The sequence below is a fragment of the Columba livia genome, chromosome 5 (genome assembly GCF_036013475.1).
Source record: "Columba livia isolate bColLiv1 breed racing homer chromosome 5, bColLiv1.pat.W.v2, whole genome shotgun sequence".
Taxonomy (NCBI): Eukaryota; Metazoa; Chordata; class Aves; order Columbiformes; family Columbidae; genus Columba; species Columba livia.
In genome coordinates, this window is record NC_088606.1 from 65,852,180 (window position 1) to 65,876,524 (window position 24,345).

The 24,345-nt window shown below is 40.8% G+C and overlaps 1 protein-coding gene across 1 annotated transcript; it reads right to left on the reverse strand.

Moving 5' to 3' along the window:
* Window positions 1-510: 510 nt before the first annotated feature.
* FGF19 (fibroblast growth factor 19) lies at window positions 511-5,598 on the reverse strand. The gene is made up of 3 exons (XM_021299189.2): window positions 5,222-5,598; window positions 5,029-5,132; window positions 511-2,316 (listed from the first exon to the last, which is right to left on the reverse strand). Exons 1-3 carry the CDS (start codon window positions 5,433-5,435, stop codon window positions 1,984-1,986), a joined length of 651 nt encoding a protein of 216 aa, XP_021154864.2. The 5' UTR covers window positions 5,436-5,598; the 3' UTR covers window positions 511-1,983.
* Between the last annotated feature and the right edge of the window lie 18,747 nt (window positions 5,599-24,345).

Genomic DNA, 24,345 nt, shown 5'->3' on the forward strand with positions numbered 1-24,345 from the left:
ACATGGTTTGAAGGTGGACTTGGCAGTGTTGGGTTAATGGTTGGACTTCATGATCTTAATGTTGATCATGTTAAGGATGACTCAATGATTCTATTCTATGGTTGAAAGATGAGGAGTGTGAGGAGAACATCAGAGCACACTCACACAGCTTAAAACTGAATCCAATTATTTGTTTTATCAAGTGAATAATAACTGAAGACTAGATGAAGTGACCTTCATGCATCCCAAGGTCAACATTTAATGAGCTGTTTCCAAAACCCTTCCGTAACATACTTTTCTTAGACTTGCTGTTTCACCTGGAACTCATCAGTAACTGTCAGCAGAGACACTCAAATTCCAGCCTTGGTATTCACTGCCCAGTTTTAGGAAAACCCTTTTGTGTCTCCATGTCTTTGCCTGTGGTACCTCAGCTTCATCACCTTCACCAGAGCCACCATCTTCACATGGTGCCCCAGTTTGCCAAAGCTCCTTGAAGTCTCTTGACTAAAGGAGTGACAAGAGTCAACTAGATTTCGGTGTTGAAGATGATTTTTTTTTATTGCAAATGTACACATTACACTACTGATAATGCACAGAATTTTTTAAAAGCTATCGTTTGCTAAAATTTCATGATTACAAAACTTCACAAAATTTGTTACAACTAAAAAACCCACCTTCAGGAGTATATAAATAGAATTTTGAGCATAAATAACAGTAACAAAATAAACAGATGTATGTATTTAATAAATTAATTATAAATATGAAGTGCTAGGTCAGAAGAACACCAGTATTTCCAGTAGAGTTTTTTTGTTATAGAAATCTCTATTATAAATGAATCTTTGGAAACTAGTAGAATCCTCAAACCCTTTGCTTGAGTTGCTCCTTTTTTGCTTTAGTTTCACCTTGGTTATTCCTTCATCCAATTTTTACAGAACTGAAGACATCAGGCATTTGGCCACGAGGTACTCGTAATCCCTTCCTGCAAGAAGAACAGTGTGACTGGCCCAATTCTGTGACATTTAAGTCACTGAACTGTCTCTTCCCTGATTCCCACTGATGCAGAATCAAGCCTGGGAGGGACCTGAAAGAATTGCTGATGGTTGAAGGTTAAACAGAAAACCTATTTTACAACTGATTTGACCTATACATGATCCATTTTCAGTTTTTCTCTCTGTTTGCTAGTGACACGCATGCTTATATACAACAGAACCTTAATTTCAACATTAATTTGATCTGCTAAATGCTAGTTCTGTGCACTCTTCCAACCACACACTGAGTTCTCACTGTCAATGAGAACTCCCTGCTGGATTATGCTGATCCCACAGTGAACACAAATCAGCCTATAAAAGAAATCAAAGATCCGGTTTTCCAAAGTACCCTTTAGCAATAAGGGAAGGAAGAAATGTTTCCCTTTCTTTCCTTATTTCCTAAGGGAGGAAAAAGCACAATATACAAGCAGAATTGTTTTTTCAGTGGTATGCTTTCAATAGGAAGTTTTCCCAGAACGTTGTCAGCAGGTTTTCAAGAAGCAGCGTTAACTCTAGTTTGAGTAACCACATCTGCTAGGTTTTCCTTCACTGTGTTTTGTTCCAAATGTTTGTCTTTAAGGCTTCTGAAGAGATCATTAACCTCCCTGTGACTGGGAAAAAGTCTTTCTGCATTTGCTTCTATGAGCAGAAATGGCAGGTGAACATACATGGTAATGAAGTTGATGTAGAAAAATTGTGATTATTTTCTCATCATCATGGTAATGGAGGAACTCTGATGAAGCTGCTAAGTTTTTTCTTATTTAATCCTTCTTTTCCAAATAAAACTATGGGTAGGCAATTCTTCAGACTATAAAGTAGCCTCTGGGCACTCACCTCTTCCAACACATCGCAAGGGAAAGGCTGGCTCCATACTGAACTATACAAAAAAGTTCAAAAATATCCCTACATGAACAACTAAAAATCTGCGGTATTCTGCAGGTTTTCTTTAAAAACACGTGTGTGCGTGTGATCAGAGTCATTTCTGAAAGCTGGGGCTCTTCACTGGCGATAGTTTGGAGGTGATGCCGAAGGGGTCCATGCTGTCTGTTTCGAGGGGCGAGGAGTACACCTCTGGTTCCAACGCCTGGCTGTAATCACTGTATTCACCAAAGTCTGTGGACTCGACAGGCACTGTGTTGATCATTGGTAAGAAGTGAGATAGCGGAAGAAAATCTTTGCCTTTGTATTGTTGTCTTTGCTTGGCGCTGCTCAAAGACACTGATATTCCATACTTCTTTGATTTATATACGTTGTAGCCGTCCGGACGAATCTCTTCTTCGAAGGAACAATCCTCAGTGGAATACCTGAGCTGAACAGCAGTGAGGAACAAGAATTACAAATACACCCACTAGACTCATGGTATTCACAACATAAACCTGACAGTGGGGGTGTCCCTCTCTATTCTATTCTATTCTATTCTATTCTATTCTATTCTATTCTATTCTATTCTATTCTATTCTATTCTATTCTATTCTATTCTATTCTATTCTATTCTCATAGACGCCCCCACATTGAGTATCGTATACATTTGGGTTCATGAGGCCATTAAAAGACCTAATCCAGAACTCCTGAAGTTAATTCACATCCATCACATCAAATAAGCTTTGAATCCTGGATGTGTACTTCTCCACACTTATCTGGTCCTGAGAATAGGGAAAAAGTATCTCAGCTGCCAGTGCTCATTTAGATAAACTGTCTTTAATTGTTGACAGTCCTTAACTGCAGTCACAAGAGCTAACACAACCATCCTCAGCTATAAAACTCCAGCTCTGTTAGAGCTTTGCCCGTGTAAGGGCTTCAGGATGAGGTCTGGAGAAAGCACAAAGCAAGCGCTCATGTAAATATGGCCAGTCAGTAAAACAATACTAAATATTAAATACTAAAAAGGTAATTGTCTTTTTTTTTACTCAACATTTACTAAAATTACAAAAGAGCAGTTAATGCAATGTTATTTGCTCATTACACATTAGTTAGAACTGTCAAATTGATACCAGCATGTCAAGATTTTGTATATAATAATGTATTCTCTTGGGTATGAATTTGTAGAATTACAGTTGGGTTATACTGTATGGATAGTATATTAAGAGTTTGCATCGCCAGGTCAGACCTTTCCAGATCCTTACACAAGCGTTGTATTTCTTTCAACTCCAGTGCTATTTCAGGCTCAGCCACTACAGGTGGTTGAACTCACGGTCAATAAAGACAATTGTTGATTATGTCTCAGGTTGCAGTGATAAAAATGCCTTTATATGAGTGCTCTGCCTGTCTGAATGGAGAACATATTTGATACTCTTCAGTCCTTTCTCAAACATCCTTAATAATATGGAGTACAATTAAGTGCATGCATTTGCTTATCTTATAAAAGCACTTTTTAAACTAATCAAGTAATTTTTAAAAAGGCATTTTCTCCAAATTAAATTACACAATATTTATCTTTCTACACACATTATAGCTCAGAAAAATACATGTCTATGACACAAATGTATGGCTGAATTTTAGCTGTGCTTATTTCTATGAGTTCTTAGTCTCACTAACAAGGATGATGAAATAAAAAAGCTTCTTAGCACATTATGAGTAAGTTATTGATTTCACCTCCATGCCTCAAGTATGTAATTATCTCTTAATTTCATTGGGATTGTCTCTCGTGTATTTTTTAAACAAGTACCAAATGCACTTGAAGTGTTTCCAGGTTATCTTTTTCACAGGAGGAATTCATAGTACGTCAGTGTATTAAGCAGTCACACCATTTCCCCTAAACTACAGAACGTGGCATGCTGCACATTCAAAAATTAACCCTAGTCACTAGTTTTCCAGTGTTAAAAAAAGGTCACGTTTCAGGAGTGCAAGTGGTTGCCCGGTTCAAGTCCCCAGATGCCGCATTTGCCCTTTTGTTCCTCCACTCCTCAGTGCAGTGCTGATAAGACAGAGAATTACCTGTGGAGCTGCCAGCCTGGGCTGTTAGCAAGAGAGGTGACAGCAGGTGCCCACAACATGCAGACACGATGGCATGGCTACACGCCATTGTATTTTCAGAAAAAAAAAACCTGCAATTAATACTATATGCAAACAAGTGCACTCTCAGTCAAGGCATATGCATATGCCTTCAAAACAGTGTTATATGAAAGCTACTTTAAAATTCTGTGATTGCTAAAGTCCAGCTGGCAGCTCTGATGGGAGCTGGATCCAGGCTGTGCTTTGTTTTCATCGATCGTTTTGCTAGGGATATACATTAAAACATCTAGCTAATAATTGACCTGCCATATCATCTAAACCTATGCACGTTAGCACTGCATCGACTGGTTCTAGCTCAGAAAAGCTGTATGTTATATACACGTTCAAAAACATTAGTATATCAGTATTGCTCCTATTAAAGACACTTGGAATTTTGACAATGGGCCAAGTCCTTGCCCAATTTAAATCAGCAGGAATTTTGCTGGAGTAATCAAAGCAGAATCAAGCTGCATCTTTACTATGGCGTAATAAAAAGCTGTCGGTCTGTGAAACTCAGGCTCCCATAACTCAGTTATAGATTGAATCTAAATCTTACCCTTCAAATCCTAGAGTTCGCAGCTTATTCATATGGCTTAAAAAACAAGTTTATATCGCTGATAAGGACTGGCTAACCCTGACATACCTAGGGGAAAAGCATGACTTGGCAAAGAGGTGTCAGCAGGTCATTCAACTTTTTGAACATAAATGCAATTTTGCCCTGCATTGTATTTTCAACATATTTTGACGGGGGACACGCAACACACGTTTCACGTTCTAAATTATGTCCCTTGCTGAATTCTAATAATCCTGACGGCCTTTCAGGCGGGAACAGTGACAAGAATCACCGGTCCCATAGAGAAAAGAGGGTGGGGGTGGTGTGATGGGGACCTGAAAGCTTTGTTAACCCTTTGCCAACCGCAGCAGTTAAAAGAAAGGCAGCTCTTTGGTCTCGTCGGCCGCTTCAGCGCGGCAGCCGGGCTGGAAAACTCCCTCGGGACAGAGTTACCAGGACCGGAGTGTCGCATCTCACCTGCCCGTGCAGCCGTCCCGCCTCGTCCATGCAGAGGTACCGGGAGCTCCGCACGCCCTTGATGGCCACGGTGCGCATGGCCACGGCGCGGATCTCCAGCAAACCTGCAGGGATAGAGAGGGAAAAACCGCGTTAACTCAGCGGCGCCATCCCCATCCCGCCCCGCTCTCGTCCCGCCGCCTCCGGTACTCACTCTGCGGGCTCTGGCTACCGGCGGCATCCACCCGGCCGTCTCCGCCGATGCGGAGGAAGCAGCTGAAGAGCCCGTGTTTGCTGGCGGTGTAGAGGTGCCGCAGCCGGATCGGTTCCCCCCAGCCATAGTTAACGTGAGGACCGGCGTCGGGCAGAGGCAGCGAGACGGCGGCGGCGAGACTGAGCAGCGCCAGGGCGGCCGGGCGCGGCTCCATGGCGCGGAGGGGCGCGGAGGGGAGCGGAGAGACGGCCGTGCGCTGCGTGCGCTGGCTGCGCTGTACCTCAGGACTGTACGTCGGGCCAGCCCCCCGGCCTTTTATAGCTCTCTCGTTATCAGCCCGATCGATTCGGCTGCATCCAGCCCCAATATAGAGCCCATTTCATAGCGGGAATTGGTCGGGATCGGTCACTCCCCCCGAAAATATTGATCGGATGACATCATGTCGCAGGGGACACCCTGAAGTCGCTCCCTCCCCATCCGCACCTCCGAGTTCTCCCTTCTTCGAGTCTCCAGCAGCGCCTCTTCCCGTCGGGCCGGGGCCGGACCCCCTGCGGTCCCCAAGGGGACGGGACGGGCGGCACCGCCGCTCCCGCAACCCCTGCCCTGGTGTGAGCGCCGGGAAGGGGACCGGGGGTGGGCGGGTGTAAATCCAAACCCACCCCGCCGCCATGCGGAGGTGTGGGAGCCAACCCGCCTTAGCCCCTGCCCATCCTTTATTTCCCTTTTCAGAAGGATAATTCGCCTTTTTTACACCTTTTTTACACCTCGGTAAAGAGAATTCAGCCTCGGGCAGAGCAGGACCCCGCAAGTCCCGGTCACTTCCCAGGGAGCGCTGGGTGAGCTGATGCCGCCGGTCCCTTGGTACCCGCAACCGGCGGGGCACAGCCGGACACTTCCCACGCCGCGACGGGGCGGCCCGATACAGTCCGGCAGAGCCCGTTACAGCGCGGTACAGCCCAGTACAGCGTGGTACAGCCCGGTACAGACCGGCACGGCGCCTCTGGGCGGGCCGGAGATTCTCCAGGGCTTTATTGCCGCCCGGTCATCCCCGGCTGTGTCACTAGATGGAGCTTGGCACCTGGGATGAGACCAGCCTCGCCTTTGGGGAGCTGCTGCCTGGGAGCTAGGGGGGTCTTCAGCTCCTATTCGTCCCTATTGCACAAAGAGATTGGGAGAAAAAAAGATTTAAAAAGAGGGTGTGTAGTAAAATTGCATTGCTGCCAGCCAGCGGCCAGACCTAAGCATCAAGCAGATTGTTTCTTTTCCTGGTCTGTGCATGGACTTTTTCCACTCGTGCTCCTCCTCCGGAGCTTGCTCAGTGAGTGCAGCAGGAGAAATGGAAAGAAGCAGACACATATTTTGTTTTGTTCCGTGCTTTTTGCACTTTAGGGGATTGCTGCTGACTTTTGTGCTGCCCATCCAAACTGAGCATTAAAGGAATTTTCTCAGATCTCAAGAGAGAAAAGGGGTACTGATGGGATTTCATAAAGAAAAAAAACTCTTAATCCACAGGACACATTAAATAACAATTAAGCAAAACATAACCCCAGCGACTTCTCTGAAGCAACAAACTTCCCATCAGCTTCAAATCCTGTTTTTATGTTTTTCTACCTGATTACTTTCATCCTTTTTGTTTGTACACTTGCTTGTCCCTCCTGCAAACACTCACAAATAATTTTCTTTATGTGTAATCTTAGCTCAATGAGGCTCTGCATATAGACAACGTCATAAATTAATACAGAGTCTTGTAGGATGGTGGACTGCACTTGTGTAAATGCTTACACTTCTATCATGTGTAGCTTATGGTACCGAATTTAATCCATCTATCAATGAGCGTTTGAATGATCAAGGTCTTGAATTGCAAGCTCCCTGGAGCAGGGATTGTGTGTCACCAACCATTTCAAAAGCAACTACTGATCTTTACTACCTTCAGGTTTTGTTTTGTTTTGGTGGTCAGTTTGAGACATCCAAGAAGGAGCCCAGTTTTCTCTTCATGATTGATGAATAACTAATAAAAATTTGGACCACGTCACTTTCAGGTGCTTCCCGCTACATCCTCCAAATCATGAGCTGATTTGAAAAACTCTGGCCTTTCAAACATCACACAAGTTCACAATATTATAAACCCAGTAAATAATACTAAGGCATCTCAGACCCTGTTTTTGGGGTTTTTTTTTGCTTTTTTTTTTCCTCTACAGAATTCTGCAATGTTATTACATGACTGCTACAAAGGCAGTTCACTGCCCTGCAACCCTGGGCCCCACAGCAGTTGTGCATGTAACTCATCCTGGCTACATATGCATTCTTCAAGGTATCGAGCACCCACCACACACACAGAGGTTATGGTCTGAAATGAATCTGAAAAGCTCTTTTAGTTCATTTCGTTGTGCATCTCACTGAACAGAAGCTATTTTATGATTACTATTTCTGCTATACTATAGTGTTAATAATGTTTGTGATCATAACTGTACATTTTCTTCTCAAGAAGTCAAACTTCTTTCCAGCAGTAAAGAATTGATGCTTACAATTTCTTTATTCATTTTGACAGCATTATTATTATTCCCTTGTGAAGATCAAAAATTGAGGCAGAAAGGGCAAACCTTTTGCACCAAATGATACTTCAAATCAGCGCAAAAGCTGGATATAAGCGAGAATTTCCTGACGATGGAGAGCTTTTGCAAACTTTTTTTCATTGTTACTGATGTTATGTGGACTGATGCTTAAAGGCTCATATAAAATCAGATTAAAATAAAAAATTGAAGCACTTAATTATTTTTTTCAGAATGGCCTCTCTAGTTATAGAAAGCTTTCAATCTAAACCATTTGTTCACGTTTCTCTGTAGTCAGTGACAGAGGTAAGTGCCTCCAACTACTTATCTAGACTGGATAGTACCAGTCCTACCTCAAAACAGCTGTTTAAGAGATATGGGTTAAATAATCTCTCAAAGTGCCTATTTCTTTATTGGCTCTGGAAAAAAAATAAGCCTACATGATTAACTCAGATTAAGTACCTCAGTTTTAGCTAGAGCCAAATAAGCTAATGAACCTCACTTTTTTCAAAATACAAAAACTGCAACAAGATATTTTAAATTCAGTCCTATCTGTGTCACTGAACTTTATCATTTATTACCGTCTTTTTACCAGAGTTCAATAGAAAGACACGTCTTTACATGTTTCTACAATCGTATTGCAGAAAAAACTTATTTGCAGAACAAATTATAGGGTAAATCACACCATGACTTCCAATGCTGGTCCTACTCCCCACCTTCAACAAGGAAACCTGGTAGTGTGTGTAGGATGTTTAGCATTTATGGGGTTAGGAAATAAAACCCAGGAGGAAAGTCTAGAATAAAAATACCTCCTGACCAAATAGTACACAACTGCAAAAGCATTTTCACCTGTTGTAATGAATCATTTATTTCCACTGCACTTTTCCCAATGTAATTTTTGCAGAACAAGAACTTCAGCTTTCCATAATGCTAAAACTGAACTGAATGTGTTTTGGAAGAACGTAACTACCTGTATTTAAAAGTCAAATATCTTGGGACATGTCAAGAAGATAGCAGAGAGCTTGTGCTTAACTAGATAATACCGTAATTGGAACCAACTGAGATGAAACCAAGGAAGTTTGCCACAATGATCAGAACTAGGGCATGAAGCCACCCATGAGTAGAAGGTGGTCATAGCAGTTACCTTGTGGCAGAAACCAAATGAAAAATTACATAGGTGAGTCACTCAAGGTTGAGTGAGGGTCAAAATGTGACGAACTAGATGTGTCTAGGATGAAGAGAGTAGTTCAATAGTAGAATAGCTTCAGAATATCTACAGAACATCATGGTGAGAACTTTGGATATGTAAGTCATTACAGAAAGAGGAAAATGGTACAGAAACTTCAAGGAAGTTTTGCTTCCTTTGGGCTATCTTTGGGATCTCCTACGGATTTAGGAGTAGGTAATACACAAATGTGAGTCAATATTACTCTTGAGAAGAAATTTGCAAGTCTTTTTCCCCTTTTCTCTGAAGTCAGAAGTGGGAGAATTACGGAGGGAAGTAAGGTCCCGAGCAAAGCTAGAGATGTTGGTGTTAATTCCTTTGGGTTGTGATTTCTGCTGTAGTTCCTGCACATCATCCCAGAAGTGACAGCCAAAAGAACCCCTTTATTTCCCCCATGGAAGAGGGACACTGGAACACTCCAGTCCTTTCTCTTGCTTCTGGTAGAGATGAGTATGTCAGGCAAATGAGGAAAGGCAGAAGTGAGGACACAGTACACTGTGTTATGCGGTTATTCGAGCATGGGGTTGTTCTATAAAGAGCCTTATCAGCACAGCGCGAGTTAAAAAACCTGCCTAAGAAGGAGAGGTTACTCCACCATATGTCAAGGACCGCTCTGCTTCCCAGCTGCTTCTGCAACCCAAGAGGCATAAAGGTGACAATATTTCTCCCTGGGCTGTGAATGAGCGCAGAACTGAGATTCCACAGCTCCCGTTGTGTGCACCCACTGACAGGATGTCATACGACGGGACGAGCATTCACAGAGGCTTCCCCCAGATAATAATACAGTACAATAGTCCCCAGTGAATTAGTAGGATCCAAATGCATCAGATACTTAAAGATTTTTCAAACTATCAACTTCCGAAGGGGTTCAGCTTCTAAAATGGCTCTGCTAAAGAAGGTCAATGTGCTGGAGAGATCGTTGCTACTGTAACTGGTAGTTGCATGTGTTATTGCTGGTTCTTTCCAACTAATTTCAAATATCTCTCGCCATTCTGTTATCTAATGCTTTCTTAACTATTGCTATCAGTCGATTGCATTCCTGAGAGCAATACTTAGCCTGGCATTGACTTAAAACTTTCACAGTCAAATGATATCTTCTGATTAAGTCTAGTCTAAAGCTCACAGAAGTCCCATCAGCTTCAAATAGCCTAGATGCATTTTTTTCACCACTGTAGGCTATTATTTCATACTTTGGGAATACTTAAACCACCCCATCTTTTCTGTGTGCTATGAAATCCTTTGTAATTCTGGTATAGAAGAAGCCCTATTGATTTTCTGGGTACAATAGCTCTCCAGCACCTTATTTACACTAAATCAACAATAGTTGATTCTTTTTTCTAGCAAGCCTGAATCCTACAGCAGAAATTAATAATTGCAAGTTTATTTGCCGGTAGGTAGAGTAATTCTAGATCATCAGATTGTCAGTCAGAAGTGGTATCCATGGAGCATTTACCTTTATTATTTTATTGTCGGTGGCAAAATGTTTTCTTCCTGCCTCTTATTTCATGCTGCGCTCTGCTGCTTATCACTACTAGGAATTGCAAGTTACCACCAGAACTGGATAAACTGTTAGAGAGATGCAAATGATTAGTGAATGCAGGTGAACGTTGTGTCAAAGGGTCAGTTCAGTCCATAAGCGTTTATTCACCTGCTGTTGTAATTTTGATTATGATATTGCAGGAAAGACTCTTACTGAAAAGGTGAATGCCTTTATGAAACAGTTCTGAACAAATGTAAGCTTTAAAACGTACAAAGTTTCCTAATGGCATCATTTAAGGCTGTTAAAAATATTTTGCACACAGCCACATCTTCAGTTTCCAGAAAGCAAAGTGATACAGCTGAACCCATAGAAGTCTACCTTTCACACCAGCTCATATCCTGGGCCTAAAACCAAAGAGAAATATCTTCAAAGAGATACAATTCTTATGTAACTCCTCCAAAATCAGTTTAGTAGATGGACTTACTTCACCTGGATTTTAAAAAGTGTGATGTCATCTTGCCTCCCTCTTCACAAGACACCCAGACTCAAACCTTAACACAGGTGACAGTCACATAGAAAGCTTGAGGGGCAATAGATGGAAATTATTAACAACTGTTCTTCCACTTGGGGTCATAGGAAGTAATTTTCTGCTGCAAGGAAGCCTATACCACTGCACTGCATGATTTGCCATGAATCGGGAAACAAGCGAGTTTTTCTGATGTTCCTTATTGCAGCTTCTTAACTAGTCCCGTTTGCTGCAACGAGTCATGGCTGTGGGACATTTGGGGTCAAGAATTGAAGGGCAAAGGTTACTGAAGCATCCTGCCAATGCAGCTAAAAGTGACCTTTACTTGACAAAGCAGAAGTAACATGGGGTCTAAAAGAAGGGCATTCAAATTGCTAGTCGGTCCAAATCATTGCATCCGGATTGATCCTAATCAGCCATAATTTCCTAGTTTAATGGCCAATTAAAAGGCCATTTGAAAGTAAGAGAAGCAGAACAAATCAGCATGGAAAAAGCCTGGATGGTCTTTAGAAAGTAATTCAAGTTTACTTAGGTTTTACACATCTGACTAGCGAGAAAATGAGTAGGTAAGGGATGTCTTACTCCAAAAGTAATTCAGGTTCATTAAATAACTTGTTTCAGTATGAGATAAGATCTAAAGCAGCGCTGAAAAGTGAAGTGAAATACTTGCATTAAAACAAGGGATTCATCTGTCTAAAGATGACAGCAGATATCAAATGGAATGTAAAATCCCCCACTATCTGGCTACTGCATGCGTTACATACCTTGACCTGATGTAAGAAGCAGAATTAAACTCAATATTTATTTTATGTATATTTACAGCTGTGATCAAGCATATAGTGGTCAGAAGGATTCTGATTTACCATCTTTAAACCCAAAATGTTTTTATGTTAAATGCATCTTCAGATTTTTTCATTTTCCTGGAAACAAAGTTCCTTTAACACCATCACCAAAAGTGAGAGCCAAATTACCTCTGGTTCTTTCATGGCTGAAGGTGCAAGGAAAATCCTTCCATGACAAGAGGCAGGGACACCTCAGTTCTGGAAGTGAATAAAGCAGGTGGAAGTGCTGAGGATGAAAAAGTGGACTCACAGTGTCCCTCTCATATGGATCCATCTCAAGTTCATATACTTTTGAATATGGATCTATTGTTTTAGGCACTCATTTTGCAAAGGGAATTGTAAAGATTTGTCCCGCAAGGAATACTGCATTTAAACCATTTCAGAAGATTCCAGAGTGGGGCAAGAGTCTCTCTCATAGCTCTACATGGGACACCAAGCTTTTGCTCCCTGAGACCTGTATATTACTCTCTATCAGAGGTCTCCAGCAGACAAAGCCTGCAAAACAGCTACTGATCCCTGTTACTGTAGCCTCCCTCTGCAGAAGTTCTGCTATTGCTGGGCAATAGATGTCCCTTTTTCTATTTTCTTGACTAAGAGGTCACATATTGCCATTCAGTTAGGCAGATGGATCACTGATTGAATAATATTGTAGAAGGAACAAGCCAACAATAATGAGATGAAGTGCAACAGAACTATAAATGGACCCATACAATCCCTTCCTATTCACGGCTCCAGTGGCAATATCAGTATCCCATTCTCAAAATACAATAATTCCCAAGTTTAGTTTTTCCTCCAACACATACACAAACACAGCAATGACAAAACTTTGCACCATCATGGCAAATAGTAATGGTATAAAAACTCATTAAATAATCATTCACCTGCCTGGCTTACATTTCCTTTACAGCTTCATTGTAACTTTGAATTTTCTGAGAAAAGTAGCGATGGACATATCAGCTACAGCTTTTCTGGTGATTTATAACCCTAGCTACCTAAGTTCCGTCTGCACTCTCATTAGGTGAGATTTTCCAGTTATGATGTCTCATCACCACTTCATACTGCAACAAATCTTACCATTTGTTTCATGTGGTTGTTTGCTGCTGGTAGTTTGTATTTCAGTCTGACTGTACTGTATGTGAATAATACTGAATAATACTAATAATAACAGCAACAACCATAATCGTCAGCTAATGTTCAGAACAATATTGTTAATACTTTGTTAAGAAAAGAGGCAAAGATCCAATTCTGCCTTCCATGAAAAAAAAATCATTTACTTCAGTGGGAACAGTCAGACATTTGGCAACAATTCTTGGTAGTAAATTATTACAATATTAATTAATATTTATAGTTCAGGCCTCTTAAGGCCTCAGAAGAATGAAGGCTCAATTTTGCCTCATGTTTTATGTGCATGCACAAGTAAGCAACTATGTCATGATTTCCCTTCTGCTTCCTAGCACAATGATGCACAGATAATGGGTGGATTTCATAGTCTCCCAGCCTGATACATTTATTCCTAGAGAGTTTTGCTCATGTTACAGATGTGGACATGTGTGGCTACAGTTTTTCCAGTTTAGATCAATGAGCCCCACAGCAAAGAGCATGGAGTTGGCAGGTCCCCTGCATTCATCTGAATGAAATGAAAGGGAGCTCAGTTCTTGGCTCCAGTTTTCTGTCACTCCATTGTCATTCAACAAAACGGACCAAAGAGAAAAGCGATCAATCCATAAACTCGTGAAGCCTCAGTCTCCAGCTGTCATCAGCTTTGAGCTTCTTCCACTGATCTTATCGGTTGCAGAGTGATTGAAAGTAATTTGTTTTGGTTGAAAGTAATTTGTTTTGGAGAGTAATTAGATTATCTCTTGGGGGGGCTTCCTACCTGGTGACCCAGTGTTTCTCCTTGGCTTGCTGCTCATTAACATCAATTACCATAGAGACACTCTTCAAAGGAAGGCTTGTGCTGCCCAGGGTGGGGAACCTATTAAGAAATATGCTTCTCATTCCTGCTAGGAGATAATAAACCTTCTGATGTCAAACAATTATTTGTGGGTCAGACACATATGATCCCACTGGGGCTTAAGCCTTTCATTTGTCATCCAATCTGAAATGCTTAGTAATTAGGAAATGAGCTAGAGCTTTCTAAAATAGTGTATATTAATGTGAATATAACAGGCTCAAGCAAATCACTGTGTAGGATTTATGAGCATTTACTAACACTGCCAGAGCAGTAAGGTGGCCTGGTAGGCAGGCTATTCTGGTAAAACACAGGGACACATATTTCGCGTTTGCAGAGGTAGCAGGATAGCAAACAAAATCCATCTCTGTCGGGGAAAGTGCAGAGAGGCTCAAAAGTTCAGGCTTTGACTCTTGTCCCCAGAGTCAACTCTTTTTAATTGAGACAATTAATATGGTTATGTGTATGACACAGCACTGATAAGCATCATAATATCGCCAGTATCTTTTTCTTTTCTTTTTTTTTTTTTTTTTCTGTAATCATGTGAGCTCTAAATGAGTCATTGCCTGACTGTGACATTTACTGGTAGTGATTACATCACTACTACTATGCCATCCTACAGAACATTACAAAATAAACAAGAACCATAATGATCCACCTTTTGAACCACATCTCTTTTTCTGACATAGCAAGTCTGAACAATAAATCACCCCAGTTCTGCATTAATTTACAAACATTCAGTCTAAAATTTTCCCTTATTACATCTGATCTTTGTGTTGCTCAGGCAGTAGAAAAAGGTTATAGAGGGGGCAGAAATGGCCTTTAAAATTAAGGTTTGGTTGCTGTGGCTTCCCTGGCTGTGTAGAGGTCCTAGTGTCACCAAAAGCCCCCAGGCTGGCCCTGGGTGTGTGGGATGAGCTGGGGTTGACCACTGGGTAACCAAGGGGGAAACATGGTGAAAATGTCGTGGTTCTGCAGCTGTTGACGGCTCCTCAGAGGTCCTGGTCCCTGCTGAGATGAGGAGAAGTTGGGGCAGCCCAAGAGTTACATTGAAAGGGAATCATCACCAGCACTTGTAGTCAACAAAATCCACCCTGATAGGTGATACTGGCTCTCACATTTAAATACCTACAACTCTTTTAAATCTCTTCTCTGAAGAGCTGCTAAATGTTAACATCTGAAGTAAATAACTGTGATTTTTTTTTTCATTTGCCTTGTTTGAGTAATTAGGTCATTATATTTGAAAGTGATTGTTTTATGCATGCCAAGAGCGAATAATGAAGAGCTTTGATGAATCCAGCGGGCAGCATGTAAATGTGGGGAAGGAATGCAGAGGCAAATGAATGACCTTTCTGAAACAGAATTTCTCCCTGCGCCACCATTTTTATCCGCATTAAAGCCAGTTAATGCATTTACTTTTTCCTGCTGTGTATATCATAGTTGATTCCTCAATGCTTCCTTTTCCTAATAAGATGCACATTGTCCAAACTGTTTGCAACGTTCTTTAAATAGGTTTCTATGGGCCTGTTTATGAACCAACCTACAGCTGCTCATATAGAGCTAAACATTTCCTCATCTTATAGTTTTCAAGGAGTGCTTAGAACTTAAATATTTTATCAGACTGCGTTTATACTGTTTTGATATTAATGCTGAGCTGTGTATGGTCTTTAGCCACCTCCTTAGCCCCTAAAAATTAAGTTAGACTTAAGTAAAAAAATAAACTGATGGTGTTAGCTAAAAAATAAGAGACAAGGACTGAACAAAAAATGGAAAATAAATAACTTTTTGTCTCTCAGGACTGATCCTCACAGGAAAGGGTGAATTGACTGCTTCCGCTTAGCTGCTCATACAAACAAGTACAGGATGTTACTCTGCAGCTCCACAAAACCATATTGACTCTGTGGCACCCACATTATAAATCAAACTGAGTAAAGCAGAGAAACTGGAAATATCATGAAGAGACAGGCAATGATTTTGTGTTGCAGGCCTTTCCTTTGAGCCCGGGGTGGGAGGAGAGCTGCTGGTGCCTGTGAGCATCCTCACTGATGCCGATGCTGGTGCGATGGTACCCGGCGGAGGGACGATGCCCTGACCCTTGCGGTGTGGCCATTGACCTTGCGATCCTGTCTCACATCTGCTGGCTGCCAATGGGAAATAATATTCAGCAGCACAGCTGTCCTTCGGCAGCACAGCTGGTTGTGAGAGGGAGGATGCCACAGGAAAATTAAGGTGTCCTGAAGAGGGAAACAAACGGTCTGGGAGGCTTCATGGTAGCAAAAAGAAGCAGATGACTGAATGCATTTTATCTGATGCAGACTTTGCAGGTGTATTTTCTGCTTGCAGGTGTACATATCTGTATATACCACCTTCCATTAACTGTGGTAATTTAGAATAAAATTAATTCAAATCACTAGATTTTTTTTTTTTTTTTCAGTGTGCAGTATGTAGTGGAAAAAGTGTCTGGTTATGGCAGCAGCTCAGCTTAAGTCAGGATAAATAATTTAAAGGAAAACATATTCCCCCCTTGCTGAGCTTTGGTTTGCTATTTGGTCTCAGTGCTACCAGAGCATGTGGACCGAATTCACTTTGGATTAAACTAAACCTGAGTATGTGTCCACTGAAATCCCCCAACGTGTTGTTACCTACGAATGGCCATTCAGTCCATGGGACCAGACCAGACCTTGCCTGAAGCAACCCCCTTGAACTGTGTCCAGTGTGGGTGGCAGGTCCTCTGCACCTCGGGACAGCTTTGGGACAATTCATGATACTCACATCATCTTTTTTGTTTTCTTATATAAATCCTTTTTGGTTGGTTGGTTGTTTTGTTTTGTTTTGTTTGTTTTCCTGTGCATGACAGACAGCAGGTCCAGTAATTCCAAATCTTGACATGGCATCTGATAAACTCTCCTATAGCTTTCATTTATTTTCTCAGTGGAAAACTTGGTAATGTTTTATTATGCACATGAGAGGCTTTGACTCAGTCCATCACATCCCAACTCCCTGCCCTGCCAGCTTAGGCTAATGAAGTGAAGAGTGTGAACCAAACTGTGGTGAATTCTTGCACCTGAGCTTTTATATCAGTCTCCCTGCTCTTGGTGTGAGCTGAGCTCTGTTTACAAGGTGATTTCTAGCTCTTTGTTCTCAGCTTTCTGAAGTGTAGGCCTAAGGAATTATGGAAGGGATTATCATGGACTTCTTATTTACTTGTGGGAGAGCTACCAAGGTAGCTATGCAAAGCAGGCTGCTAGATAGAAATAAAACCCCTAAATCTGAATCAAAAGGGATGAATTCTGTGGAAAACAAAAACAAAAACAAAAAATGAATTTCCTCTTGGAAAAATGACATTTTTTTTGCAAATTGTACAAAATCATAATAGGGAAATGAGACAGGTCACACATCTCAGAAATCTTGTGGGCAGATGCCCCTATTTACAGCTGACTTACAGTTTTGAGATTTTCTGGGACTACAGAAGGCAGAATCAGAGTTTAAAGAATGAACCTCCTAACTGGAAAGCAATACAGGAAGCAGGAGTTAATTCTGAGATTAATTTCTCATCCATGGGGTCACAGAACAAGATACTTCCTTAATGGTTTTGTTAAACTATGTGACTTATATGGATCTTAAATCTCCTGTTTATAGAAAACCTATGTCCCTTCTTGATTCTCTGCCACAGTAGTGTAATAAAGGAAAAGATGGATAAAGTGACAGAGGTATCCATTTGTATTTTTTTATCCACTGAATATGTTACAAATGTAATTGACAAATAATTCTCTGTGAACATTCTAGAGGAAAAATGTTGTTTGTTTGGATAGTTGATCAGGAATGCTTTAGAAACAAACTCTGAGTCATTTTTTAATACGTATGTTGCTCACTCGAGGTGTAGAAATGCCAAGATGTGAATTGAGGAGCCACTCACCCAAAAGGGTAGAAAATACCATGTATGTGCACATCCTAAGTACAGAAATTTCAACAGTTTTTCTCTTTGAAATGGGTACAAGTCACAATCCTAGACTCATATTAGAAATTGTCCACTGGCCACTGTTTGTGTAAGAGGTCACGGGTTCATTAATTAGTAAAAATAATTTGTTCTTTGTGAACAATTTACAAAGTCCCATTTGTCATTGTCATAGCACATTCAACCACTCTGAGCTAAGAGATAACTTCTTAAGCTCCAGAAAGCAAAGTAGCAAAATTACAAAACACCAAATGCAGTTGCATGAGGTTTATCAGGTCGTGTTTCCCCTTATCCCGAGATTTGAGTGCTGGCCTTCTTCCAACATTTCCAGTTTACAACTGCAGATTTTGCCCACCGTACCTCTTGATGGCTTTGCTGACTCTGCCTTTTCCCACTTGATGCTACTGTATAATCCCATTCGATCCCCCATAAGAACAGCAGGGCTGTGAGGGATTCCAGGGACATGAGCAACTATTAGCAGAAGAGAATAAAAAGCTTTAATTCACATGACAATCCTGTACTAGCTGATTCATTAAAGGGATGTTGCAAGACAGTGATTACAGGGAAAGTTCAGCCGGTTTCCCTTTGAAATACACGAAGGTGGTGTTCAGGTAGTGGTTCTGAATGTTAGTTCTTTTGATGTCTGCAGGCTTCGCACTGGCACATCTGGAAGCCTGCACACCTTGCTATAAACAGGCATCGCAGCAACGTTTCACAGCTGGCTTTACAAAAGATCAGCAGGACGCACATCACTTACAAGCGCCACTCTTTCTTTTTCTTTAGCTTGCTTGAAATTGTATGTTGTTAACTTGTGACTTGCTTTGGTGATTGTTTTATTCATTTTCTTTTTACTCGCCTTCAAAGAATAAGCAATTTGGCCCCATGGACTTTGCCGTGTTGCCATAGGAATAGATGGGGCTGGGGACCGGCATTTGTTCTCAGAAGCCAATTCAAGACCCACTGAAGAGTACGTGAAGGTTTTGCTGTGGTGCCAAGTGCCCCCAGGCCTCTGTGACAGATCCTGTCAATCAAAGGAGATGTAATGGAGTCAGTTTCGACAAAAGTCTTATTAATTTCAGTCTCTCTAGCCTCATATTTAATTACCTTTTACTTCTAGGTTCAACTTCAGTCTGTATGAGGAGTGACAAAACGTCATTATTATTAAAAAACGGCTTTGTGGAAGCAATGACTATGGAAAAACTTTAGTGTCGCAGCTCAAAAGCAGGATGCATGTCCTCACCCAGAAATGGGAGTAACCACCACTACTTTTTGAAAGACTTGGCAAAAAATGCCATTGCACTTGAGACACTGCTTGATTTAGAGAGTTGGCTATGTCTTCCCATGTAAGTGCTGTATTGGTCACGCTGCCTGGTGGATAAGTGGGTTTGGGGCTTTAAGATTGCTATGTTAAACATGAGTTTGCTACTTAGGACATAAAACCAAGGATTTTCCAAATTTATAGTTCTCTTGCTCTCCAACTGGGTCTCACATCGAACTGTCAGAGTTAGGGACTGGATAAATCCAGAACCATGGTGTTAACATCCTGCAAATACGCCCTTATAACTGGATGAGTATGTCTGAACAGGCTTGCAAGGACATAACCATGGCTGGAACAAGTCAGATTGAAGATTAGTCTAGTCCAGAATCCTGCCAATTTGGTGGTGGTTAGCTACAGATACCTACAGAACAACAAGATAAAAAAGACCATATAGAGTAATTCTTCCACCTCTGGCAATATTTGTCAGAGTAGCTTTATGAAATGAATGCTAAAATCTAGACCACTGTACTCAATAGCTTATAATGGAAGTAACATTTTATTTAATTTATTATTACTGATTACAGCTCTGATATTTGCAGGGAATAGGAGTTCCAGGACTTCCCTCTTACTCCATGACTTGTCCAAAACTACAGAGCTGAGGTGTAACTTCTATAAAATCTTTGTATCCTGCCCCCTCTTTTGCCTTTATCATGGCAGCTGCTAATATTTTTTCATTATTGTTTCGAACAAGGTGCCTAGTGCAAATTATTCACTGATTTCTAGCATATTGGTCTTCTCTTCACCCCTTTTGAAAGCAGACATCACATTTGCAATCCTTCCTTCCTCTGATCCTGAGGCTGGCACAAGCAGCAAGTTTCATAACCCACTTAGCAGTTCAGTGAGTTCATATCTGAGCTTGTTTAAACTCTGATACTCTTTGGTGAAGAGCAGAGGTAAATATCCTGTGGTTAATTACCCTGTCGTATTTATCCCAGGGCAGAAAGAGAAAGAAAATTCAATAGATGGGCACTTACATGATTAAAACATTATTTATATAGAGCTTTTAGACCAAACTGGCAAAATGTGTAGCAGCAATTCCTCAGCTCATCTTTCAGTGATAATTTGGTCTAAAACCTTCATGTAAATAAAACTTTTACTTCATCAGTGCCCACCCATTGCATTACTTTTTAAAAAATAAACACAGAAATTAAGAATTCTCCCATTTTATTCTCTAATTTCTAAGAAACTGGAGAACAAGAAAGTGCTGTGTCTTAGACAAGACAGGTTTTCAAACAGCCAGTTCCCAAGCCCATCCATCCTCCCTCCTCCCTTTCTCCTCCCTAGGAACACATTCCTGCAAAACTTGAGTTGAAATCGCTTTGTTATTTTGTGCGGGCTCCGCCAGTTTGCAGCCCATGCCATGACACAGCATTCCTCCCGCTTTGTTTGGGCTGCTCCCATTTGGAGCTGACATTTAGCAAAACTGCATTAATGCCTCCCAAAGACAAGACTCCTTGTTGAAAGTGGTTCTGCTGAAGTTGCAAGTTTTAGGGACAGGCATGAGCGGGGTGTGCAGATGTGAATCCCAAAGGGAGTTTCCCTCTTCCTTGGGGGTTTATGGCTTGTTTTGCCATGGAGCTCACCTTGGACATGGGTTTCAGCTCTGAGATTCCAGGGGATTCCATTTATCTTGGCATTTCAGGAGGAAGGCAGTGTTGGAAAGACTTTCCTAACCCTACAAAGACACTCATCACTTACCTGCACGAGGCTGAGCGTAGATTATTTTGGACTGATAATTTTGGCATGCATATCTGGGGGAGAACATACTTAGTATATTTATTTTCCAGCATTTGATTTAGGGCTTGACTTCCTTGAAGTCAATAGAAACTTCCCTACTTACTTCAGTAGACCTGAATCAGGGCTGCAATATAAAATGTACCGCAACTAGAATGTATATAACTGTATCTTTGTTAGTTAGTGCTTATACATCTTTAAATTAGCAGCAAATGCTCTTTTAAAGCCATCACAGTAAAAGTTTTTCACAACAAACCATCCACAATGTCAAAGGAGGCAGCTTTTGCTAACAGAGGTTGGTAGGTGTTGACTGGAGAGGTGAACTAAATACTCAATGTTTGCCTTCTACTTAGCAAATGTCTGTCATAGCCCTGCTAAGTAGCCAGAAACAAATTATGTGTGAAGCTCAGCATCCCTCTCCCTCTCTCTCTTTCTCTTCTGTGATTGGTATTTGCTTATGCAGCCCAAGTCCTTAATTTAATTAACAGGCATATGCTTATTTTACAAATTATAACCTTGTAATCTCCTTAGCAGGAAAAAAAAGAGAACATTCTTACCACAAGCTATTCTTTGTTGCACATCATTTTATTACCAACGTTGTTGTGGCCCTCTATTTATTAAAAACTAAATTAGTTTTTCTGATTATTTTCATTAAATTACAAGTGGATTTTATTTACAGAAAATAGATGGGAAAGCCACAGAAATATCCTGAAACTGTGTGTCATTAAACAGACTTCTAGAGTAGCTTAGTTTTTTAGGTGCTTACACCAACAATAAAATGAATTAGCATTGACTGTTATTACTTTCTTTAACAGAATATTTGAGTGGATTCTCCCCTGGTGTCACCGTTTTGAACAAAGCTGTGAACTGCACACTTCAGTGAGATTTCATAGATCCCCATGAGAGGTAAAAAACAGATGTTGACAGCTAGCACAGTTATTTTTAAGTATGGATGTCTATGCTTATCTCTATAGACACATTCATAGACCCGTGGCTGTTGTTTGATGCTCCTATGAATAGAATTTTTTGTTTGATACTCCTATGAATAGAATCAGAACAAATTGGCAAGCAGATACGTATTTGCCTCCATATTTTTCTTAATTAACCTTTGGAGAATGTAAACAAAGAACAAATGCAAATTTATACTGCATCATCTTCCAAAACTCAAATGGAAAGAAACCTCAGATTTCTGCCAGCAGAAGTCAATATGATAATTTTCAACCTGCAGCTATGGTACCCACGTGAATAGATACAGCTTTTATTAAATGCAGATATATTCCTTGTTTCTGCATCTGTTCACTTTTCTGTAAGAGTCACAACAAGGTGATTACAGCAGAATATTTTGGTGACTATTATTCTATAACTCAGCATGGGTCATTCGATGACTGCACTTGTAGCCTTATTTGTTTTCTGGGGCTGTTCTGCAGAAGAGCAAAAACATTTCTTTAAATGTTGAGGTTTAAACTACTAATGTAGAATATGATTCCAAGAACGTGCATCACCTCATTTAGCAAAGTCACTAACCCACACTAACGTGACTTGCAAGCAGAAACCATCAGGAAATCCTTTTCCCAACAGCTAAAGCCCAAAGAGGCATTTGTTGATTTTTCAGCCTTTATTCACACAATATTTTAAGTCATCTGTTCCTCTGTTCTTCACTTTGCTGAGTACCTGTGACTACCAGTGAGCTGAGGCTTAAAGGGTCCAAAAAAGCCCTAACGATATGCACTAATCATTCTACTAAGGTGACCCAAATATGCATAGGAGGACTTTGTTTAGAAACATGGTAGTTACAGTCAGATTTCTGGTGTGAACATTGCAACTGTGAGATGTATGTGATGATAAAAATTGTAAAAGGCCCCAACTGAAGTGCAATGTCTCCATCCTTAAACTCAGGAATTATTTTGGTAGCCTTTCAGCACATTAACCTTTGTGGTTGTATTTACTCTTTTATTCCATATTTTAGTCTAAGATGTATTTCAAAATTATAACATCTACTGAACAAGCTCTAGTCTAGTATAGACTGAGGAACAATATGAAGTCACATTCTTTGATATTTACTAATCATTACTCCTAAAAAAAAATAACTCTAGCAGTTATTTGCCAAGGCATGAAATAAAATGTTATTTTATGACTAGCATACCTATTCTGTAATTTGAATTTTGGATATATGTATATATATTTAAATAAGCAAACTAAATAACAAGAATTAATTTAAAGCAAGTTACTATCTTGGATGTTACTTTTATTACTAGAATGAAGATTTGTGGAAGATGCTAAGTTTCTGAACTTTGAGGTCAAAGACTTTCAGTTCATCTCACTGTGTAATTTCTTAGGCTTCCAGATCTGACTTCAGCCATGTTTCTGTATTCAATTCTTTGAAACATGATCACAATTTAACATGAAACTCTGTGTAGAGATGGCCATCTATATAGACATCTTTCTGCCTAAAACACATTTGGCTTTGGTTATTCCATCAAGGCATAACTTCTTTGCATGTTATAAGAATATCATGGTTCTATTTATAACTTAGGTAGTTCTATAAATATGTAAGTGCTTTTCCCTGACCATGCTAAGCACGCTAAAAAACCCCACGCTGAATTGCCCACGCTTTGATTGCCAAAACAGATATGATCCGGTGAATCACATCTGATAACATATCATGGAGCACAAAGGACCTGTTTTTTATGCTCTTCTGGCTGGTAAACAGACACTTGATGGTCTAATTCTGTTTCCATTACGGTTTGTGGTTAACACACCTTGCTCTTCAGACAGACTCATGTGTTGAACTCTTCACTACTGTCACTTGCTGAAAGCTGGTTTAATTACCTCTGCTACCTTTAGACATTCAGGAGAGAAACTGCAAAGGACTGAGGGAATGGAGGTATGTGGGTAAAAATGAAATGGAGGCAAGTGAGAAGTTCTGTGCTAGGGAGTTGAACTTAATGCAGAAGATGAAAAGGAAGGGTAGATATCAACAAGAGCAGTAAGAAAGGGTTTTAAACTAAAAGAAGGTAGATTCAGACTAGATATAAGGAAGAAATTTTTTATGCTGAGGCTGGTAAAACACTGGTCTATGTTGCCCTGAGAGGTGGTGGATGAACCATCCCTGGAGACATCCCAGGCCAGGCTGGACGGAGCTCTGAGCAACCTGAGCTGGTGAAGATGTCCCTGCTCATGGCAGGATGGTTGGACCAGATGACCTCTAAAGGTCCCTTCCAACGCAACCATTCCATGATTCTATGAAAATAAACCCACCCTGACAGGAGCATAGCAGATAGTCCATACATATTAATGTCTGCAGGAACGAACCTGAGTCACAGGGTCAGATATAGACACGAGTCGTTTCCATGTTGGCAGAGTTTACATCAGCAGCCGCAGCAAGCAGGTCCAGGTATGTGCTTGATTAAAGCTCTTCAGGCGTAATGTGATTAATAAGGTCTCAAGAATAAAACCTAACATGAGATCTCAAGGAAGGAGAAAGAGTAGAAAAGGCAGGAGAGAAAGGAAAGGTGGTTCGGGGTAACGCAACTAAGAAAAAGGG

Coding starts and splice junctions, on each gene's coding strand:
- FGF19 (XM_021299189.2), bottom strand. CDS start 5,435: ATGGAGCCGCGCCCGGCCGCCCTGGCGCTGCTCAGTCTCGCCGCCGCC. Junction 5,133..5,221: donor CGGTAGCCAGAGCCCGCAGA/GTGAGTACCGGA, acceptor CTATCCCTGCAG/GTTTGCTGGAGATCCGCGCC. Junction 2,317..5,028: donor CGGGACGGCTGCACGGGCAG/GTGAGATGCGAC, acceptor ACTGCTGTTCAG/CTCAGGTATTCCACTGAGGA.